This window comes from Mustela erminea, chromosome 4 (genome assembly GCF_009829155.1).
Source record: "Mustela erminea isolate mMusErm1 chromosome 4, mMusErm1.Pri, whole genome shotgun sequence".
NCBI classification, from domain to species: Eukaryota; Metazoa; Chordata; class Mammalia; order Carnivora; family Mustelidae; genus Mustela; species Mustela erminea.
In genome coordinates, this window is record NC_045617.1 from 131,892,052 (window position 1) to 131,913,282 (window position 21,231).

Here is a 21,231-nt window from a genome sequence, read left to right on the forward strand (position 1 = left end):
AAACACAACTCTACGATGCAGTTAGACATTTTTCTTACGGTTGTACTTTAAATGAATTCTAGAACAAATAAAAAACTGCACATGCTTTTGGTTTTGTTTTGGCAGAATTCTGAAGAATTGGCTGAGAAACCATTGTATTCTGCGGAATCCCTTGGTGACATGTCATTATAAAGTTTAGAGCACTGGTTGTCCAACCTGTAAGCCACACAGACGGTTTTGGGGTGCTCCTCAAAATCTTAGTCAGACATTTTAATTAAGAGATTGGCACGTCCAACTGTCTGGGCTTTTAAACTGCAAGTGAGTGGCAAGTTATGACATTTCCCCAAGCTGTGTGGAGGAATGGGCAATGAGGGCTTGAGAGAGCAAATCTGAATGCATAAATTGGAAAAGAAATAGAAAATATTTTACATTTTGACCCCACGGAGTTGAGACTACTTTTTTTTTCCTCTCAAGATTTTATTTTTGAGTAATCTCTACACCTCTGGAACTCATGAGCCCGAGATCAAGGTTTGCATGCTCTACTGACTGAGGCAGCTGGGCACCCTCTTTTATTTTTCTTTAAGACTTTTTTTTTTTTTATTTTTAGAGAGAGAGAAAGAGAGAGTGCAAGAGAGTAGTGGCAGGGCAGAGAGAAAGAGAGAGAATCCAAAGCAGACTCCATGCTAAGCATGGAACCCAATGTGGGGCTCGATATCATGACCTGAGTCAAAGTGAGGAGTCGGACACCTAACCAACTGAGCCACCCAGGCTCCTCCTGAGCTGAGACTTCTTAATAAATGGGTTATTTAATGCTTTCAATCCTAAGCATAATTCTCTTGTTAACTGAATTTCTCATTGTTCAAGATTTCTGTTCCTTATTTTCTTCTATGTATTAGTTTTTTATTGCTATGTAACAAATCACCCCAAAATCTAGCACCTTGAAACATCTATTGTCTCACAGTTTCTGTAGGTTAGGAATTTGGGTGCAGCTTAGGTGGGAGTCTCAGACTCGAGGGTCTCTCATGCGTTTGCAGGCCAACTGCCAGCCTGGGCTTCAGTCTCATCTGAAGGATCGAGTGAAGGAGGAGCCCTTTCAAGCTCACTCGTGTAGTTATTGGCAGGATTCAGATCCTCATAGGCCATTGGACTGACAGCCACAGTTCCATGCTGGCTGTTGCTTGGCAGGTGGGCCTCCCCATAGGGCAGTTCACAACATGGCAGTTGACTTCCTTCAGAACGAGTGAGTGAGATAGAGTGTCCAAGAAGAAACCACATTCTTGTCATAACCTAATCTCGGAAGGAACATTCCAATACTTCCCATCCCATCACTGCCATTTTGTATTCATTAAAGTTTAGTAAGTCCAGATCACACTCAAAGGGAAGAGATTACACAAATTCACAAAAAGCAGGAAGTGAGACTTATTGGGGGCCATCTTAGTGGCTTCCTACCAATTTCTCCTCACACCACGAGATATCTCTACTGTCTGCCTTTGAGAACTCCCACTCTTACCTGACAACCTGGCCTCCTGTTCTTTAAGAAAATAGATAAGAAGTCATTTTTTATCTTCTTGCAACCAAATCTCACAACTTCTTCATTTTTAGCTATTTCCCCCATCTTTCCTCTTATTATCACTGACAAAATGTCCTTCCTCCTGCCTCCCTTGTCTCACACACACACATACATACAAATGTCCCTGGGCTCCTTGTCCTCCTCAAGCTATCATCTTACTACTCTACTTCCATTTACAAAAAACTTTTTGAATAAGTTGCCTTTGCATGGTCCCTCTACACCTCAATTCCCATTCACTCCTTGGCCCTAATCCACCATGCTTCTGTCCCATCACTTCACTGAAATTATTTTCATCACAGTCACCCATGAATTCCATATTGCTACGTCCAAGAAGCACTCCCCTATTTTTGATTGCATTCAACATGTGTTTTTCTAATTTTTTATAATTTTTTAAAAAAGATTTTATTTATTCGTTTGACAGAGAGTGAGTCAGGCAGAGCAGGGAGCCTGATATGGGACTTGATCCCAGGACCCTGAGATAATGATCTGAATCGAAGGCAGATGCTTAACCGACTTAGTCACCAAGGTGCCACTGTATCCAACAGGGCATCTAACCATTCCTATTCTCCTTTCTGGATTTCCACAACACTACATTTTCATCATGATGTATTTTTTTCTAATCACTCTGGTCACTCCTTTTCGATCTCTTTTGTTGGTTTCTCTTGGATCTGCACCCTAACTGGTGGTGTTTCCCAGGGCTCAGTTCTGTGTGTTCCTTCTCTCCCTCTCTCTATAAGTGACCTCACCCACTCCTGGGGTTTTAAATATTATTGATATGTAGATGAACCTGAAATGAATTTGTTCAGCCAATGCTCCCTCTGAACTTTGGAAAGGTTTCTCTAACTGCTTACTTGGTAATTCCACTTAGAAATCTCAAGGGGACCTCAAATGTAATGTCTATAACAGATCTTCTGTTTTCCAACTTCTGTCTCCCTATTTCTCTCCTGAATTCCCCACCTCAGTAAATGGAGCCACCAGACCCTCTGTTTGCTCGAGTATAAATCCTTGATTCCTCTTCTTCTTCCATCCGCCGTTCCAGTCTATCACCAAGTCCACTACTTGTCTGCTTTCCAATATAGGGCTACTCCAACTTTTTCTTCTCCACTGTCTCTACCCTAACCTAAGCCGCCATCTTGTCACCTGGTTGACTACTGTTGTCCCCCTCTGGGCTTCCTGCCTTGCAAAGGAACAGATAAAATCATTTAGAAATACTGTCTCAGGCTGTGTTTCTCTTGGGTAAAACCCTTTGGTGCTGCTCCCTTATCTTTTGTAACATCTAAATTTCTCAAAAAATTTTATGGTATGTCTTTTGCTTATCTTTTCAACCTCAGATCATTGCATTCACCCTGCATGTACTCTTTGCCAGTGGCTTTGGCCCTCATAATTTCTTAAGCACACTGAGTTCTCTGTTTCCAGGTCTTTGCACAGACTGTTCCTTCAGCCTGTCATGCCTTCTTTCACTTTCTCCCCGCTCCCTCCCAGTGGGCTCGTGCATTTGTCAAAAGTAGTAATTACAGATTTAGACATTTCTTTATTGATTGCCTATTTTGTCAAGCTGTAAGCCCCATATGGACAAAGCCCATGTCTGCTTTGTTCACACTGGTCTATCCAACACCAAACACTTTGGAAGTACTTAGTAAATGTCCACAAATGAACAATCTCCTTGTTGTGCTCTAGTCTCAACTGAAAAATTATGTTCTTAACAACTTTCCCAGGCCATGGAGTCACATTTAACAGAAGATCGACCCTCAGCAAATTTTAAAGTGCTCAGCAGAGTATGTTTAACCATGGACACGATATTGTACAGCGCATCTCTAGAACTCACTCATCTTGCATAACTAGAACACAATAATCTTAGAGAAAATGTGTGACTTGCTCTGCTAAAAAGCTAGAGAAATGACATGGAGCCAAAGCTGTTATGGTAAAATGCTTTAGACGGCACACACACCTCTGTAAACTTGGGACGTGATAAATAATACCATTTTCTTAGTTTATAAGTAGCACTTCTATTTCCCTTCAGCTCATTTCCAATGACAGGGACAGAGTCTGTTCTTTCCTTGCAAAGTGCTGAGCTGACCGGAGCCCCATCCTACTGATGTCATCTGGAAGAGCTTCCTCGTACCGATCCTGGGGAGTCTGAATTTGAAACAGGTGGACGTATGCATCTGAAAGAATCTATTCCAGATGCCAGAAGATTCAGTTCTGGTGAGAGACGTGAAGGAAAATTATGAGAACAAGTGTCCTATTCACATGCTAGGAAAATAAATGTTTTACTAATCCTTAAATAACATTTTACTCTGAGGTGTATTGGCAAATTTTAGTTTTATTTCTGTATGAAAGTCTCACTTTTATGGGTGTGATTAAAGGAGTAGAGGTGACTGCTAAAATTAGTTTCTGTTATCCCAGGTTAATGTCTGTGTAGGAAGAGAATGATATACATAGTTTTAAAGTCCTTATATTTTAGTTATATTTAGTGAATATTTTAACACATATTACCATTGGCTACAAGTTAGTTTAACTATTATAAATGCACACACTTTTCTGTGTTATGGGGTCTTCTCATGGTAGAGTAGTCAGGAGTAGTCAGTAGTCAGTCTATGTGTTCTCTTTCCCCAGCCAAGGCCCTAACCAATAAAATTCTGTCATTAAACTCATTCGTATTACTATGTTCCAGGCACTGTGCTAAGTGCTGAGATACAACAGAGCTTATAGTCTAGATTTCCCTCTCTCTTTTTTAAGGATCTTATTTATTTTAGAGAGAGAGAGCGAGAAAGCCAGTGCAGAAGCTGGAGAAGAGACAGAGGGAGAGGGAGAAGCAGATGCTGCTGAGCAGAGAGCCCAATGTGGGACTCGATCCCAGGACCCTGGGATCATGACCTGAGCTGAAGGCAGACTCTTAACCGACTGAGCCACCCAGGCTTCCCCCAAGCAGCAGTTTCTACTTATTTCTGGAATATACCACACGATCCATACTGGAGGAGATTTGGCTTATTCAGCTAAAAGGGCAAATGAACGTGTACTCATCCACAGGGAGAAGGAGTGAACATACTTATTAAGTCGTCATTGGAGGAAGAGATCCAGGAACCAGCATTTTATGGTCGGTAACCAATATGTGGGTGTTTAGAGGTTGGCTCCAAGATAGCCTCCTCATCTTGAAGGCCTCCCTTCCCCACCGAGAGACACCTGATAGCCTGGACTGGGGAAGGCTCACCCGTCCCTTCGGGCAGTATCAGCAGGGCCAATGGAAACCCCAGCAGCACCAGATAAACTATGCAGATAAAAATAACACCACCAATCTGACAATTAAATTGTCATTGGAACCATGGCTACAAAAGTACACTAGGACCTTCATGCTGAACCCAAAGAGGGCAAATAAAATAAAAGATTTAAATGGGACCCAGAGATTCCTAATGTAACAGAACAAATGTCCAGGATACAATTTTAAAATTTTTTTAAAATTTAAATTTAATTGGCCAACACAGAGTACATCATTAGTTTTAGAGGTAGAGATCAGTGATGCATCAGTTGCATGTAATACCCAGTGCTCATTCCATCACGTGCTGCCATCTTTAATGTCCATCACCCAGTTACTCTGTCCCCACACCCACCTCCCCTCCAGCAACCCTCAGTTTGGTTCCTATACTTATGAGTGTCTCATGGTTCTTCTCCCTCTTCGATGACTTCCCATTCAGTTTTTTTTTTTTTTTTAAATCACACATCACATGAAGAAGCAAGAAAATCATGACTTACATGACAAAGGACAATGAGCTGATCCCAACATCGAGATCAATCCATTGTTGGATTATCCTTATCCAAATCATCAAGGATTTAAAAGCAGCTGTTGTAAAAAGCAAAGCAAAACAAAACAAAAAAAACCCAACCAAACAAACAAAAAACCCAACTTCAATAATCAATTACAAGTTCTCTGAAAACAAATGAAAGAGCAGAAAGTCCCAGCAAAGAAACAGAAATTATTAAAAAAAAAAATGGAAGAGAAGTGTTAGAACTGAAGGAATGCACTTACAGATGTAAAATGTTCACTGGATTAGAATAAAGACACACTTTACTTTCTACAGCAAAGGACATGGCCGAGCCTTAATTCTTTCATCCTAAGATTAAAGCTATAGGAATAATTTTTAAAATAAACCCTTTTAGTATGATTTAAAATGTACAGAAAAGTTGCCGAGTTAGTACAGGGAGTTTCTAAAAGTCCCACACCCAGTGCATCTGGTTATTAACATCTTACATCATCATGGTGCATTTGTCCCAACTGAAAAACCAATGTTGATCTATTACTATTCACTAAACTCCATATTTTATTCAGATTCCATTAGCTTTTACTTAGTATCCTTTTCGTGCGTGTGTGCTCCCATATTCCACCCAGGTAACAGCATTTATAGGAGTCCTTATAATATCAGTGTCAGTGGCCAGACTTCTCAGCTTAGAAGAGATTTTTATCCTCAGAGGTGGAGCTGTTCTATTACTAAATAGGGAATCTTGCTGCAAGCCTGTTAGGGGACTTGTCTTGAAGCTATTCTTGGGAACATACTGTTCATTCTGATCATCTTTTGTAACATGGATGCTGATGGAGATGGGTTATTTAAGATCCCTCAGGCCACTCCTTACCACTCAGTGTATTAACCCACAGTCACCAGGACATGAATGCTCTTCCCTCCATCCACAACAAATTCCCACTGCTGCCCCAGGCCTTGTGCAATAGGGGAAGCCACGCTTTGCTGGCGCCATACATGGGAAGAAAGTGTTGGCATGACTTGTTTCTCCATGCAAGAGGCATTGGGGGTCTGCCTCCAAAATATGTCCACAATCCAACCACTTTTCTCTCTCCATTGTTTCCATCTGAGCTCCCCTATGAGCCACCATTATCTCCTGCCTGACCATTAATGAAAAATTCTTTCCTAGTCCTTCTGATTCTGGCCTGGCCACTCTGTAGTACATTCTCAACACAGTGGCTTGGGAGGTTCATGTCACTCTGCTCCAAACCATCCAACGACCTTCCTTCTTGTGCTTGTCCTTGTTGATGTCGTTGTTATTGGTGGTAGTGGCTTTTGATTGTTCTTTAGTCAAACCTTTCATTGTAGTATAACAAAATATATACAGAAAAGTGTACAAATTATATGTTTGCCACTCAATGAATTGTCATAATTGACAACTCCTGGGTAACCACCATCCAAGGAAAGAAATAAGCCAACTCTTGGGAACCCCTCTTTGATTTCATTCAAAAGTTATTCCTACTCTTCTCCCCAAAGGTAACCACTAACTTGTCATCTAGATTAGTATAGTCAGTATAGTCTATTTCTGAATTTCATATAAGTAGAATTACAGTATGTATTCTTTTGCATCTGGAATCCTCTCAGCTTTGTGAGATTTATCCATCTTCTGTTTTTTTTTGAAATCTGAATCCTTGACAAGGATGCCCAGGGCCCTATGCCACCTTGGCCTCTAATTCCCACCCTTCTTCACATTCTGTCATAAGTTCCTATTAGTATCTCCTCTCATTTCCTCTGCCCTAGCCTTGCTGGCTCCTTTTTCTTCCTCATATTTACCATATGTGTCCCTACCTCAGCGCCTTTGCATTTACTGTTTTTACTGCTGGGGAAGCTCTTTCTCTAGGTATCATCATGACTGGCTCTCTTTATTGTGACACGCCTTTATGCAAGTGCTACCTTCTTAGTGAAGACTTGTCAGGTGACCACCCACATACTTCCTACCCCTCTTCTTGGTTTGATTTTTTTTTTCCACAGCACTTACCAACATACTATATACATATTAGTTTCCATTGTTGGGAAACAAAATACCACAAACGTAGTGGTTTAAAACAATCAAACTTATCCCATAGTTGCGTAGGTTGAAAGTCCATTAGGCTTGGCTACTTTCTCTGCCCTTGGTCCCACCGCCAAAATCAAGCTGTCAACTGCCTAGGGGCTCTTGTTTGGGAATCTCCAGATGAGAATCCACTTCCAGGCTTTTTCACATTTTAGCCAGAATTCAGAGTCAAGACCGAGGTCACTCTTCTAGCCAGCTGTTGGCTAAGGTTCTCACTCAGATTCTAGAGGCCACCTGCATTCCTGGGCTTGTGCCCTTGCACCGTCAAAGCCAGGAAAGACAGATTGAGTCCCTTTCAGGCTGCTACATCTCTTCTGCCTTACTTTTCTGCTTTTAAGGATCCTAGTGATTACATTAGGCCCACTTGGATAATCCAGGATAATCTTCCCAATTTATCACCACCTGTTTTGCAATCTTAATCCCACCTGCCACATAAGGTCATATATTTGCAGGTATAACCCTACAGGTAAGAATCATGGAGACAACATCCTGCCTACCATAGTATATTTTCTGAGTTGTCTCACTGATTGTTCATCTCCCCTCTTCTAGAATCTATGAGGGCAGGGATTTGGGACTGTCTGACACATACTAGGCATGCAAATATTTGTTGAAAGAAAGAATGAATGAAGTCTGGGTGATTAATGTCAACATCTGCCTTCTGGTTATTAACCATTGGTGCACGTCTTCTTAGACTCTCTCTTCTTCTTTTAGAGATGGTCTTGGCTTTTGCTTCAATCTGATTTTACCCAGGCAGTGTGGTTTTCCCCGGTCCCCAACACCATTGCTTACAGTGCAGCACGATAATGTCATATTTTCTTGGAGCCTCCCAGTTGCCACAGGAGACACATGCAGGACATGGGTTACAAAGAGGACCACAGAATGGAGTGAAACTCTGAGGCCAGCACGGGCTGTGGAGCCTCAGGCCCTCCCCAGCAGAGCCAAGTGTCCAGTGATTTCTTGGAACAGAACTCTTCAGGGACAGTCGAACTAGTCATGGAAATGTCTTAAGCATTGTTTTGCTCAGTTAAAAAAAAAATTAAGACTAAGTCTGCACATGTCCTTTATCCAATGAAACATTTAAAAACCATTTAATCATTCAGATGTTTCTGAAGACTCTGTTGCTTAATATTATGTAGGCAGGTTAAATTCTAGGACGATAAAGATCTGAGCTTGGCCAAAAATTGGAAAGCACACACAAGTAACAGATTTGCCATTTGGGTTACAGTGTGGAAAAAAAATCTCTGGAAACAGATTTATGTATTAGTTTTTCACTTTGCCACCAGATGTCCTTCACGAGTAGGAAAATATGATGGCTTGAATGATATTTTGAAGTGGGAATGCCCAGCATTTTTGAATAGTTGACAGAGAAAGGAAAGTGTGAGTGAATGTAACTGCTAGCACAGACTTTTGGAGGAGACACGTGTTTTGAAGGCTGCCCTATAGGTGTAGCTTTCAGAAGCAATATTTAACTCAAATTTTCATCTCTTGCACTCTGCAAACATTTACTCACCGTATTCCCTTTTCATTCAACTCCAAATCGGTATTTTTGAAATCAGAGCATATTATTCTATTTCGAAATTAATATTAAGAAATAATCAAATCCTCACACAAATATTAGAGATTATAATGTAGTATTTGAAGTGGAGTTTTCCAAGGATTCAAGGTGATTGGACCTCAGGCTTTTTTGACACAAGAACAACGTGGGCTGTGACACTTACATTCATTCTAAAAGCAGCCTGCTTGCATCTGCAAGACCGTTGAGAGGGGACAATGTGTGATTTAGGACAAAACCAAAGGGGGTAATTGCAGTTTATTGGTAACAATATAATTCCAAAGGAAGCGTGGAGTATAGGATATTTAAATTAATAAACAGCATCTTTTAAAAATAGAAATCATTTGACCATGTGTATTTTAAATGTATAACAGAGCTCCTCGTAAAAGAAACAAGAAGAACTGCTGTTTTAAAGAATTTGTTTTGTGAATTACCCTGTGCATTAATAACACCTAGGGATGGGCTTCTTACCCTCGCCTCAGTGTCACTGAAGTCAGGGGATAAACTTTATGTGCTTTATGGTGAGGGGTTCCTCATTCCTTCATTAAATGGGCGGGAGTGGGACAGGCAACCCATTTCCAGAAAACTGAAGGCCATCTGCATGAGATGTCAGCCAAGCAACCAGATGTTTGATGTGGATTGGCTCCCACATCCGGCTTCTTGACCGAATTCCTCCTCTTTCCACCCAGATGCTTTGGAGACACATACAGGGAACTTAATGAAGCTTGTTCCGGGCGCGGAGGAAGGGGTGGTAATATTTTCGCATCCTGCAGGGGGCGAAGTTACCTCTGATTTTTCTCCAGTCTGGTCACGCATTTCCAGCAGACTCCAAAGCCAAACCTGCTTCTCTCCCTTCACCCCATCCCTCCTGAATTACATCTGGACTTTGTCCAGCTCTCGGAGACTTCTCAGGGGCTGCTGGGGAGGGGTCAGAGAAGCGGGGAGTTGGGGAGGTGCTGGGTTAGAGGTTCTTAGCCACCCAGGATTCCAGCTGTCTTGGAAAAGCAGAGGTCCCAATTATGAGGTTAGAAAAACTTGACAACTGCATCTCTTTATCCCCCTTTGCCCCAGTATCCAGGCCAAGAGGGTCTCCCAATGTTTTCCAGCCAACATGTGCCCCTGTTGGGAGTGGTAGGGACACGAGGAGAGCATACCCTCTTTTGTGGCCCTCAGTTGAATGTCCCTTATGAGCACTGTCATGTTGCATTTCACATATTTTCCCTCTGGCTCTTACGAGACTTGGGTGCTGTTGTGTTCGTCTTCTGGGGGCACCCTCAACACCTTTCTCTAGCACTATTCCTCCCCAGGAACTGAGAGGCCTCTTGATGGGGATGGGAGGCTCATGGTCGACCTGTATCAGGGCTATTGCTCAAATGCTTGATCAAGAGTCATTAAGTGCCATTTTTGACCCATGTCATAAGGTCCATCTACTTCTAAACAAGTATTTAAGAAAAGGGGAAGATAGTATGTGTGTACGCCTGTGTGTTCTCCACTTGCTCCTATGTGCACAGACAATACGTGCACATCTAATAGATGGGCCACAACTTATTTTTGTGTTTTCAACAGCACAGTCCTACCCAGGTGCCCTTGTCTACACTCAGGGTTTTACCATTTTTCAGAGCTTTCCCCCTGCCCTAAAAGGTTGGAGATGCTTTTACTCTGCGTCTGTATCATATCACTAGAGGTCTTAAGGTGGAGGTGTGACTGCGTTTGCGAAGGGAGAAGGATCTTGGTAGGAAGCCTACATATACTTACTTGCAAAGATTTCAGGTCTTTTGATCAGGACTCTTGGCTGCTGTGATTTTATGTACTGCAGTGATTTTTTATGCCCAAACAAGTCTCATAGAGAAGAAAGAAGTGATGGAGGCTTTTGAATTCTAAGGATACTGGCATGCCAGACCAAGAGTGATATATTTTCTTTTCACAAGGAAAGAATCCCTGCTCAAGACCCATCTTCTGTGTTGCTGAAGCTATGTTACCCGAGGTTCATGGCTTCAGACCTTTGTAGGACTAAAGACTTCACTCGTAGAAGTAAATCTGAGTTAAGAAATTAAATCTGTAGAATTAAAGACTAAAGGATCACTGTGTTTGAGCTGAGAGAGAGCCAGAAAGAGCAGTCCAATGGGTGGGTACGGGGCGGGGAGGTGAAGACCCTTCCCGGTGAAAAATAGATCCTTTGAAATAAGACAGAAATGCTTATCAGATTTCGATCAGCAGAAACCCCATGATCTCATAAGTCCATGAATCCCACAGTTTATATCTTTCCAGACTGGCTCAGAAATGCCTTGGTCAGTGAAGGTTTTATTTTCTAACCCGCACATTTTTCACCAAGTAAAAGATCCTAGTATTTTAAGTGAATTTATGTGTAGGCTCTGTAGATTCCTGGGCATTCTTGGATAATATGAGAGCAGGTGGCTTTGCATCCTGAATGGCTTATAGTGGTGGTGTCTGGGTAGAGGTGTCCCTCTCTGTGACTGAGAAGTGTGCCTGTCAGGCACCTGGGTAGGACTGTGCTGTTGAAAACACAAACATAAGTTGTGGCCCATCTATTAGATGTGCACGTATTGTCTGTGCACATAGGAGCAAGTGGAGAACACACAGGCGTACACACATACTATCTTCCCCTTTTCTTAAATACTTTTCTTAAATGCTTGATCTTGTCTAATGCTGCCGGCAACTTTTCGGCACCCCTAGTACCCTGAATGGGAACATGCCAAGCCCCTACCTGAGTAGGAATTTTCTATACCACCTCTCCCCAAGTTTTATCTATCTAGCATCATGAAAGCTCTATTGTATTTCAACACATTAAAATGAAAAGTTAACAGAAAACCTGGAGATGCACTGAAATATTTCCAAGAAAAGTAAGTAGCAGGTGGCTACTATATTACCTAATTACCCCTTTTCTTTAAGGTGCTAGATTAAGAAGCCAAGCCAAAGCTGATCTGAAGAGATAAATCAACGTGTTTGGCCCCCAATCCCCAGGACGCCGGCTCGGGTTTACATTTGGCCCTCTTTGTGGCCTGTTTGTGAGCAGCTTCTCGGCGGGTGTGTCCCAGCTTCGCGCAGCTGCCTTTGAGAGTCACGAGTCCGCCTCTATTACAACTGTCAAGAGACACCAAGAACTAGAAACTACTCCTTCTGTTCCTCTGTGAATACAGGTGGCACTGATTTTGCTTTTATTTAGTTAAATCATCAATTCGGGCCTTTTACGTGATTGTAAAAGAGACAGGCTTACATTGGGGTGTTGATTAGATCGTCCTTACTAGCGATGACCTCCTCGCCTTTGCTACCTCGCGCCTACTTTTGGTGCCTCCAAGAATTCTCTGTGCTTGAAACCTACGCGCGGCCGAGGCACGCCTCCCTGGAGAGGGAGGGTGAAAGAAGGGGGCGGGCCTATTTAAATACAGGCGAGGGCTGCCTCTTCATTGGCTGCCAAGCTGTCTGTTACCCAGGAGGGCAGGGACTCTCGGGGGCTGGAGTGCGGTACCTGAGCGAGACGCGCACCAGAAAGCCCACGTTGGCCGCTGCGGGGAGCGCAGCGCCGAGAGGCGGGAGACTCCGAATTCCCGCGCCGTTGCCGCGGTCACTGCTCCGCGCGCGGGTCCTGTTCCCTCCCGTCCTGTCTGCGAGCGGTGTTTGCGGGGCAGCCGGGAGAGCTCTAAACGGAAAGCAAGATCCTTGCCGCCTCCCCTTGGGGGTTCGAGCAGCGCGCGGAGATTCTGGGGGGCAGCGACAGTGCCCGAGGGCGGAGAGGCGCGGAGTTTGTGAGCGGAAAGGAAGTTAAGCCTCGCGGAGAAGACTGGCATCCCGGGACGCCTTGTCGCCTCAGCCTGGGCCCCACGGCGGAGTAAACTTCTCGGCGGTTGTGCGAGCCACGGAGAGGCGTGCGCGGGGATGATGCCGGGCATCTCCCCCAGCTGGTGAGCCGCCCCGCCGCCCCGGCTCCCACTCAGCCGTCCGGGAGGGAGCGGGACAACGCACGTGCGCGGGCAGCGAGGCCCGGGAGTGACCGCGCCGTGACCCGCCCAGGGGCGAGGGCGCGGGCTGCAGCGCAGCCGGGACTCGGACGCACCTGGCCTGGACCTTGCGCCTCTCGAGACCTGCGCCGGAGTGTGGGGCTCCTCTCCGAGTGGTTCTCCGTGTGATCTCCCCCCTCTCCTCTCCTCCAGCCTGGGCAACTGGGGGCGCCCCAGAGGACGATGAGAGATAAGGACTGAGGGCCAGGAAGGGGAAGCGAGCCCGCCGAGAGGTGGCGGGGGCTGCTCACACCAAGGGCCACAGCGGCCGCGCTCCGGCCTCGCTCCGCCGCTCCACGCCTCGCGGGGCCCGCGGGGCCAGTCCGGCCGGGCGGGGATGCTGGGGCGGAGGGCGCAGTGGCTGTGCTGGTGGTGGGGGCTGCTGTGCAGTTGCTGCGGGCCCCCGCCGCTTCGGCCGCCCCTGCCCGCCGCCGCCGCCGCCGCCGCCGCCGCCGCCGGCGGGGGGGCGCTGCTGGGGGACGGCAGGAGCCCGGGCCACGCGGAGCAGCAGCCGCCGCCGCCGCCACAGTCCTCCTCCTCCGGCTTCCTCTACCGGCGGCTCAAGACGCACGAGAAGCGCGAGATGCAGAAGGAGATCCTCTCGGTGCTGGGGCTCCCCCACCGGCCTCGACCCCTGCACGGCCTCCAGCAGCCGCAGCCCGCTGCACTCCCTCAGCAGCAGCCTCGCGGGGACCCCCCTCCCGGACGGCTAAAGTCTGCGCCCCTCTTCATGCTGGATCTGTACAACGCCCTGGCCGCGGACGACGATGAGGACTGGGCGTCGGGGGAGGAGAGGCGGCAGCATGGGCCTCGCGGAGGGGTAGGCTTGTCCCAGCAACGGCAGCCGCCCCCAGGCGCGCCGCCCCGGGTCAACGGCAAGAGCCTCCTGGCCGCGGGACCAGGCGGCGGCGCGTCCCCACTGACTAGCGCGCAGGACAGCGCCTTCCTCAACGACGCGGACATGGTCATGAGCTTTGTGAACCTGGGTAAGGATCTGGGGTAGCGTAGTGGCGAAAACACTCTCCCCATAACGGTCTCTCGGGCCCGGGGAGGGAGGCGAGAGGGTGGAGGAGACCCTGGCACGCGGGGCGCGGCAGACGCGGCGGGGACACCAGGGCAGGCGGGCTGCGCTCCCGCCACCTGCGGCGGGGTGGGCTGCACGTGCGCTTCCCCGCGCCTCCCGCCCGGCTGCGCGCTGGGGCTGCCGGACGCCGCGGGCGGGATGGGGCGCGCCGGGCTTTGGGGCCCTCGGACTGTGGCGTCCGGGCGTACTCCGCGCTTTTTCCAGTAATGCGGGGGCCAGGTTAACTCGATTTGAGCAGAAAAGTCCCGCCCAAGTGTAGCCATCTGGGAAGGAGAAGTCTTCAGCACTCTTTCCCCTCCTGATTTCTTTTACGCCCTTAAAGCTCTGAGTGCCAGTTCCTCCACCGGGATTTTTAGGGAATCTGATAGCAACTGAGAACTTTGGAAACTTGACGCGATTGTGTTAAGTGGTATCCATGGAATCGGGGGAGGAGGGTTGCAGAGGAAGGTGCCAAAAGAACCTCGGAAGGCATGCCAGACGGGGTTCGCGTGGGTTTGGAACCAGATCCCCAGCACAGTAGGGGTATCCCATCCAGGATCTTAGTTCACATGCCTTTGGCGGGTGCCCCCAAAGGCTGAACTCCCGATCACTGCTGCCCGAGCTGCACGGTCAGAGAAAGGGTGCGGGTTAGGGGCCGGGGTTGGGCGCTGAGCTGGTCTGAACTGGTTGCCAGGCAACAGAATGGAAATTCAAGGGCGGCTAAATCGGGCTCCGCCACAAATGTTCTGTGGCAAACCCGGACGGAGTCACATAGCCCTTTTCCCCCCGAGTTTTCTCATCTGTAAATGAGAATGGTGTAGGCAAGACTTTTTTTTTTTTTTTTTTAAGGATCAGTGCCTCTGATTTGTGCTACTCTTCATTCATAAACTGACTCAGCTTAGCGTAGACAAAGGAATGTAGGGGACACGTTCTTCGCGGGCAGAAATGGGGGCGCCCGCCGTAGCCACGTCAGGGGTGGGTCTCCGCGGACTTCCTTTCCCGTGTGAGACGTGTGGCCCTGCCCAGGCCCCAAAGTAGGTTACCAGACACTTGTCAAAGCCACGTCAAAGATGTCTGTCATTGGACATTATTTGCTTGAATGATTACTATGTAAGATAGTTCAGCGAGTTCTTTACAAATACATCTATGAGATGATTCTCACCTCTGCTGGGATTTGGGGGAAGGAAGGAGCGGGGGCTCAAGAGGGAGGTCCAATTGCATCCAACTGGTACGGAAAGCCTCCTGGGAAATTCATGAAACAGAATCTCACAGGGAGCGGAGGCTCAAGGCCTGCCAGTCTTGCTACTACAGTGCCAGGAGTTCCGATGGGTAAGAATTTTCATCATTGATTGGAACCAAATCCAAGGTTGAGGCCCTCCAGGAAGCATTCTAAGGACTCTCATAGCTGTCAATACAGTCTGCCTGGGGGAGGGGAGGGGCAGCGCAGAGGGCCAGGGCTCTTCCTCTTTTCTGTTGCTTCTGGCTTAGTGAATTCTACCTATTCCATCTGCCTCCTCTGTTTCCTGACAGCCTTGGCTCTTGGGGTAGTCACAACGTGGACAAAGTGGAGGACAAAGGGTCCTTCTGGCTCTTTCACTGAGAATCATTTACAGTCTCCAGAGAACCGTGCCTGGGCTTAGTCCACGGTTCTGACCTTGGCTGTCCATTAGCATCACCTGGGGACACTTAAAGAACTAAAGGATACTGGGGCTGCTCCCTGGAGCAATTAAGTCAGAGTCTTTGAGAGTGGGCTCTGGCATCTTTTAAGTGTCTTTGGTTTTTCTAATGTGCCACCACGGTCAAGAAATACTGACATGACAAGAAATCAGATCATCCCAGTAAGCGATCAGGAGCAATGCTTCCTTATGTCAGTAGCTCCCAAAGGTTACTGCACATTACAATCACCTCCGGGGGGAGGGGGGCTTTTAAAAACCCAGATGCTGTAACGGTACCTTGTATCAATTAAACCAGAATGTGTGGGGTGGAAGGCAGGTGTCCATAGTTCTAAGGATTGCTCATGTGGATCCAGTGTTCGGGAGCCACTGCCTGCGGTGGTATTTGAAATTGTTAGAGTTGGCTTGAGGCAAAATTTGTAAAGGATGGTGACATTTACTGTGTTTAATGACCTCTACATTCTCCTTGTTTCTTGCTTGTCTGACCTTTTGGGTCTACAGGTACACAGTGGTTCTGAGTCACACTGCTTGAAGCTGGTTGTCAACTAATCCCGTTAAGGTGATGATCTAACTTACATTTCTCATAAGGGAAAACTTCAAGGTCCAAAAAACAAACACCGAAAAATTTCCAAGAGAATTCAACAGGCGTGTCAGCTCAGGCCTGGGACGGGCTGATGTGGAACTGGAAGAGATTCCTGGGTGGGAAACTGCCCCAAGCGCCTCCTGTCATAGCGCTGGGCTTTCTGACTATGCGTTGTCGCGGTCTGTAGGTCCAGCCCCGGACTCCACATGGGCAGTTAGGGGGGGAACCTTCAGGTAAGTAGAATCCAAGTCACAAGCCATTCCACCTGCCAGTGCCACAGTTCTATTTAATCTTAATGCATTTAGCAGTAGGAAAGAGGATTTCAGAACGAGAGGCTAAAATGTGATAAAATCTGATTATCATGGCTCTGAGCCTAAGTACAGTTCATTTGAAGAAAGTAATTGCTTAGGATGTTGGGAGTATTCTGCTGATTTCCACCTCCATGGCATGTTAGCAGGCCTAACCTGACTCATTAAAGAACTTGCAGAAAGATACATGTTTTCAACTACATTTACACCTGGTAGTTACAGAAATAAACTGAAAGTATAAGAGAATGTGATACATAGTTTTACCCCCCCCCCACACACAAGGGAGAATAATTTATTCATGAAATACATCTGAAACACACTGAGCCTTCTCAGCTTGATTTCAGGAAGTAGAATCAACAGAATTAAGTTTCTCCCACATATCCCAAATGCTGGTTGTTTGATGTTGATGTTGACTGTTCGAAACTCTCTGTGTGTGAATAGGCTGGACATGTGTAACCTCCTTAGCGCTGACAGGCTAGTGTGCGGGGTGCATTCAGTCGGGGCCCCAGATGCCATTTTCTACTTGTTTGCTAATGCTGCAAATGTCTTGGCAGTCTAATAAGCAGGCTGGCCAATTTGGGGACCTCGGAGAAGTATCTTGAAATATCGTTTAGGTCTTAAAATTCGCCTTCTTAAAGAAGCCTTTTTGACCGTCCCTACCCATTCTTTACTGTCACAGAATGCTGCTGCTTTTCCTGGGTGCACAGATCACAAAAAGAATGTGTATTTTTTTTTTCTTTAAAATTTGCTTACTCACTTATCATCCCTCTTTGGGTGGCGGCCTCAAAAGGCAACCAGGCTTTATCCACCATTGAAGCCTACATCTTAATATCATACTGAGCACATGGAAAGATGTGTAATAAAGATTGAATTGATGAAAAAGACCTATCCTTCACTTAAAATTCATATTTCACTAGTCTGGAAGGTCTGATCACTTAGAAATGGCATACCTGATTTCTGTGAAGTCAAAGACATTTGAAGAGAAGACCTTTAGGACATTTTGGTTAATGGTGTCTGATGTATACCCTAATACTTTATTAATATACCTGTTTTTAAATTAGTTACCCATATGTATATTTCTAATGTGCATCACCCTTGAGAGTAGTGCTAAGGTTTCTTTAAATCTCTGCATTTCAGACTTCATTTAGTTTGAATTAATGAAGTGTTGATCTCTAGATGCTAGGGTAAAAATGAAATAACTCAAAATATGCTCAGAAAGGGGAATCAGTATGTATTAGTACAAGAAACAAGAAACTTATTGTACTAAAAATACTGGAAATCTTCTGAACAAAATTACCCTTAGGAAACATAAATTAGAAGAAAAATGGAATCTTCCCTACTTGTATTTGTAACCAGATACACTATACTGTCTTTTTCTCATAAACATAGGGATCAGTGGTACTATTTTTCATGGGGGTTGCCTCTACTTAACGAAGATTTTTGTTAGCAGAAAATAAATCCCTGCCTGCAGGCTACTCACAGCAAATATAATTTGGAGAATTTGGTTGCAAGAGTGTGGTTCAAAGGAACAGTGGATGTTCTAAGGAAATTTCGCGTAGTAAATGTGAAATTCAGTGGTATTCCAACAACAAAAAAAAGTTGTACAAAGTGTCCTTAAACTCAGATCAAAGGGCAAGCAGATATCATTGTTTAGACTTGAGATGGTGTTTCCTCTGGTTGTCCTTCTAAGAATGGGTATAAATCCTTTTTAAATGTGCTGAATCATGCTTAGTTCCTCTACTTAAGAGCTTACCTCTGATTAGCATGGAGGAAGGGTTCTTACTGATAGAAGAAAAAAAAAAAAAACTGTGGCGGGGGGAAGGGGAGCAGGACAACAAGGTTCAGAACTCAGTATATTACTCAATATGCCCTCGCTGTTTTCAGAGTTGAGTGACTTTAAATGTTGGATTTCAAAGTAATATTTTACTTGAATCCAGGGATGAGTGGGTGCATGCTGGCTGTCAAAGGTGGCTAGCAGACTCTCAGAGATGATCGCTCTGTTGTCCTGGCTCCCCCTCTGTTGAAGGAGCTGAGTTAGAAAAGGATCACAAAGAGCATACAATTTCTTGGACGATTCACCAGCGTTCTCTAATTTTTTACAACTGTCCTTCGCTCTCTGCCTCCCATTCTGTATGTGAAAATGAATTAGTCCGTAGAATCCGTTTTTTCCCCTTCATATAAAGGCAGTACAGTTTTCTGTTGTGAGCCTCGTTCTGCCTTTCCCCCTCTCTCCAATTGTTTGAATTTTAGTCACCTCCTATTCTTTGGCGCTTCCAGCGGTGGGAAGGAAAGCAGGCAATAGGGAGTTTAGTCAGACAACTGTGTTCCTGACTAGAAGCTTCCAGAAATACCCAAGTAAAAGGAGAAATCAATGTAGCAACTCCCTGAGAGATGAACAATTGAGAGTCCTCATGTAGGCGAACCGCTGTTACACATTAACCGTTCTGTCCCCACCCTCCTTGTGGCCATGGCCCAACCCAACCAAGTGCCAGGTAACATGGCTGCCTTGGCCACAGGGTGTCACCCAGGGCCCAGTGTGGGGCATAGTGTGCCTCACGAAAAAGCTGATGCCTCCTCCTTTCTCTCTTTTCATTATGACAGCTCCGCTGCTTTTATTCAAGTGCATTCTCTCCTCTTGTAACACCCTTACTTTCTAACATCTTGGCTGGCCGTGTTCCCTTCCAACTCTTGCCCTTTGGAAACTGGTAAGCCAGAAAATGGCTCCTGTCATACCTGGAACATAGGCAAGTGGTGACCATTATATCGAGGAGAAGGAAAACCATTCTCACGGTCTCACGTGCATTCTCACGGTCATGAAATCTATAGACTCACTAAAGAGCCAGGGCCATCACCCTTATGAAGTTTTTCAGAGTACCAGAAATTCTCAGAACTCAGTTGTACCTGCTCGTCTTCCACAGGGAGCATTAGAAATAAGAAACTGTGGTTCGCTGAAGTTGACTGCATATTTTGTTCAATTACTAGTATTTTGACAATAACATTCTTGGGCATTTGGGTGGCTCCGTTGGTTAAGCGTCTGCCTTCGGCTTAGGTCATGATCCTGGGGTCCTTGAGTTCCCCTGCTCAGCGGGGAGTCTGCTTTTCCCTCTACCCCTCCCACTGCTTGTGATCTCTCTCTCTCTCAAGTAAATAAAATCTTCAGCCAAAAAGAGTCTTTTCTCTATTTTTTTTCCCCACTATAAATATGTACTATATCATTCCTCTATGTGTAAAGTTAGACTCTGGAGCTGGCCGGGGACAGCTCCCTTCCATAGCATTGTTTTCTCTGGGAAAACATGCCCAAGCCACTGACACCCCATTTTATTTATTTATTTATTTAAAGATGAGCTTTTTAAAAAAGATTTTTTATTTATTTATTTGACAGAGAGAGATCACAAGTAGGCAGAGAGGCAGGCAGAGAGAGAGAGGAGGAAGCAGGCTCCCTGCTGAGCAGAGAGCCTGATGTGGGGCTTGATCTCAAGACCCTGGGATCATGACCCGAGCCAAAGGCATAGGCTTTAACCCACTGAGCCACCCAGGCGCCCCTGACACCCCGTTTGAAAGCAGGGTTTCAGTATCCTTAATAGGATGTTTAGGATTACTATTAAATTTGTTGTCCATAGATCATAGAATTTAGAACTTTAAAGGCTTTTTGCACATCGTCTGATCATTTATGTTTGTAGTTAAATTTGTTTGATTTATTCAGGACCATTTCCTCCTCATTGATGTTGTATCTTAAGGCTGGGGGACAACCACAGAGAGGTCCTCATGCATCAGAGGAATGGGGCCACGGAGCCATTGGTCAGGCAGGAGTGGATAATTAAGGAGAAATTACAAAAGCCTGCAAGAGCCCTGCCTTGGGCGAGAGGTGGGGAAGCCCAGATCTGGAATTTTGTGGGTTTTCTCCTTGTGGGTAGTATTCACTCCTAGAACTCTGCTTTTGGAAAAGAAAAAGCTGTGCCTATCTATAAATATCCCCTTGTTTGGCATGCAGAAGCAGTGCGCACCCCAAAGAATTGTTCTCTGCTCTGAAAGTGAGTTGAAAACCAGGTTGCCTTGAGTGGCATTGTTCCACTGAGGTCCGCAGGCATGGATTCCCTTCCTGCCCTTCCTCTGTCCATTATTATAATGATTGGGTCCAGAATAGAAGGGATATCTAAATGACATCAGGTCATTCCTTGATGGGTCCCCACGGTCTTGTTATCTCTAACCCAGTCCCAGATGACCGGATAGAAGACTCCCCTTCAAACATTTTTGCAGAGTGAAATTCTGGTTCCGAGTGGGAGAGCCTTCCTGACTTTCAGCTTCCTGGGCATACGCCCTTGATGACTGATCCTGCTGGGTAGATTGGGATTGTCCTAGGCCTGAAATGTCCTTGCAGTGTATTGCTGATTTTATGTTCAGATTGTTTTCTCATCATCAGAGAGCTCCGTGGGGGTGGGGTTGGTGAGCGCCGGGACTTGACTTTGACTGCAGGCAGAAAACAGTGTCTCCAGGACAGAGCCAAGCCCCGAGCCTTCTACACACTGAACTTTGATATCTGCCTTGATCCTTATTATGACTCTCCTGCCGCTTACCCTTTTCACCTTGTTCAGAATGTGACTTCTAGCCTTAGACATCTGTGTGTGTTGATCGTTGTTCCTGTG

The 21,231-nt window shown here is 45.9% G+C and overlaps 1 protein-coding gene across 1 annotated transcript in view; it reads left to right on the plus strand.

The window, feature by feature from the left end:
• Positions 1-12,393: 12,393 nt before the first annotated feature.
• Positions 12,394-21,231, plus strand: part of BMP6 (bone morphogenetic protein 6) — a 145,562-nt gene continuing 136,724 nt past the window's right edge. Inside the window, exon 1 of the mRNA XM_032341059.1 lies at positions 12,394-13,947. Coding sequence (XP_032196950.1) covers positions 13,299-13,947 — 649 coding nt within the window. The 5' untranslated portion in view covers positions 12,394-13,298. The remainder of the gene's footprint in view (positions 13,948-21,231) is intronic.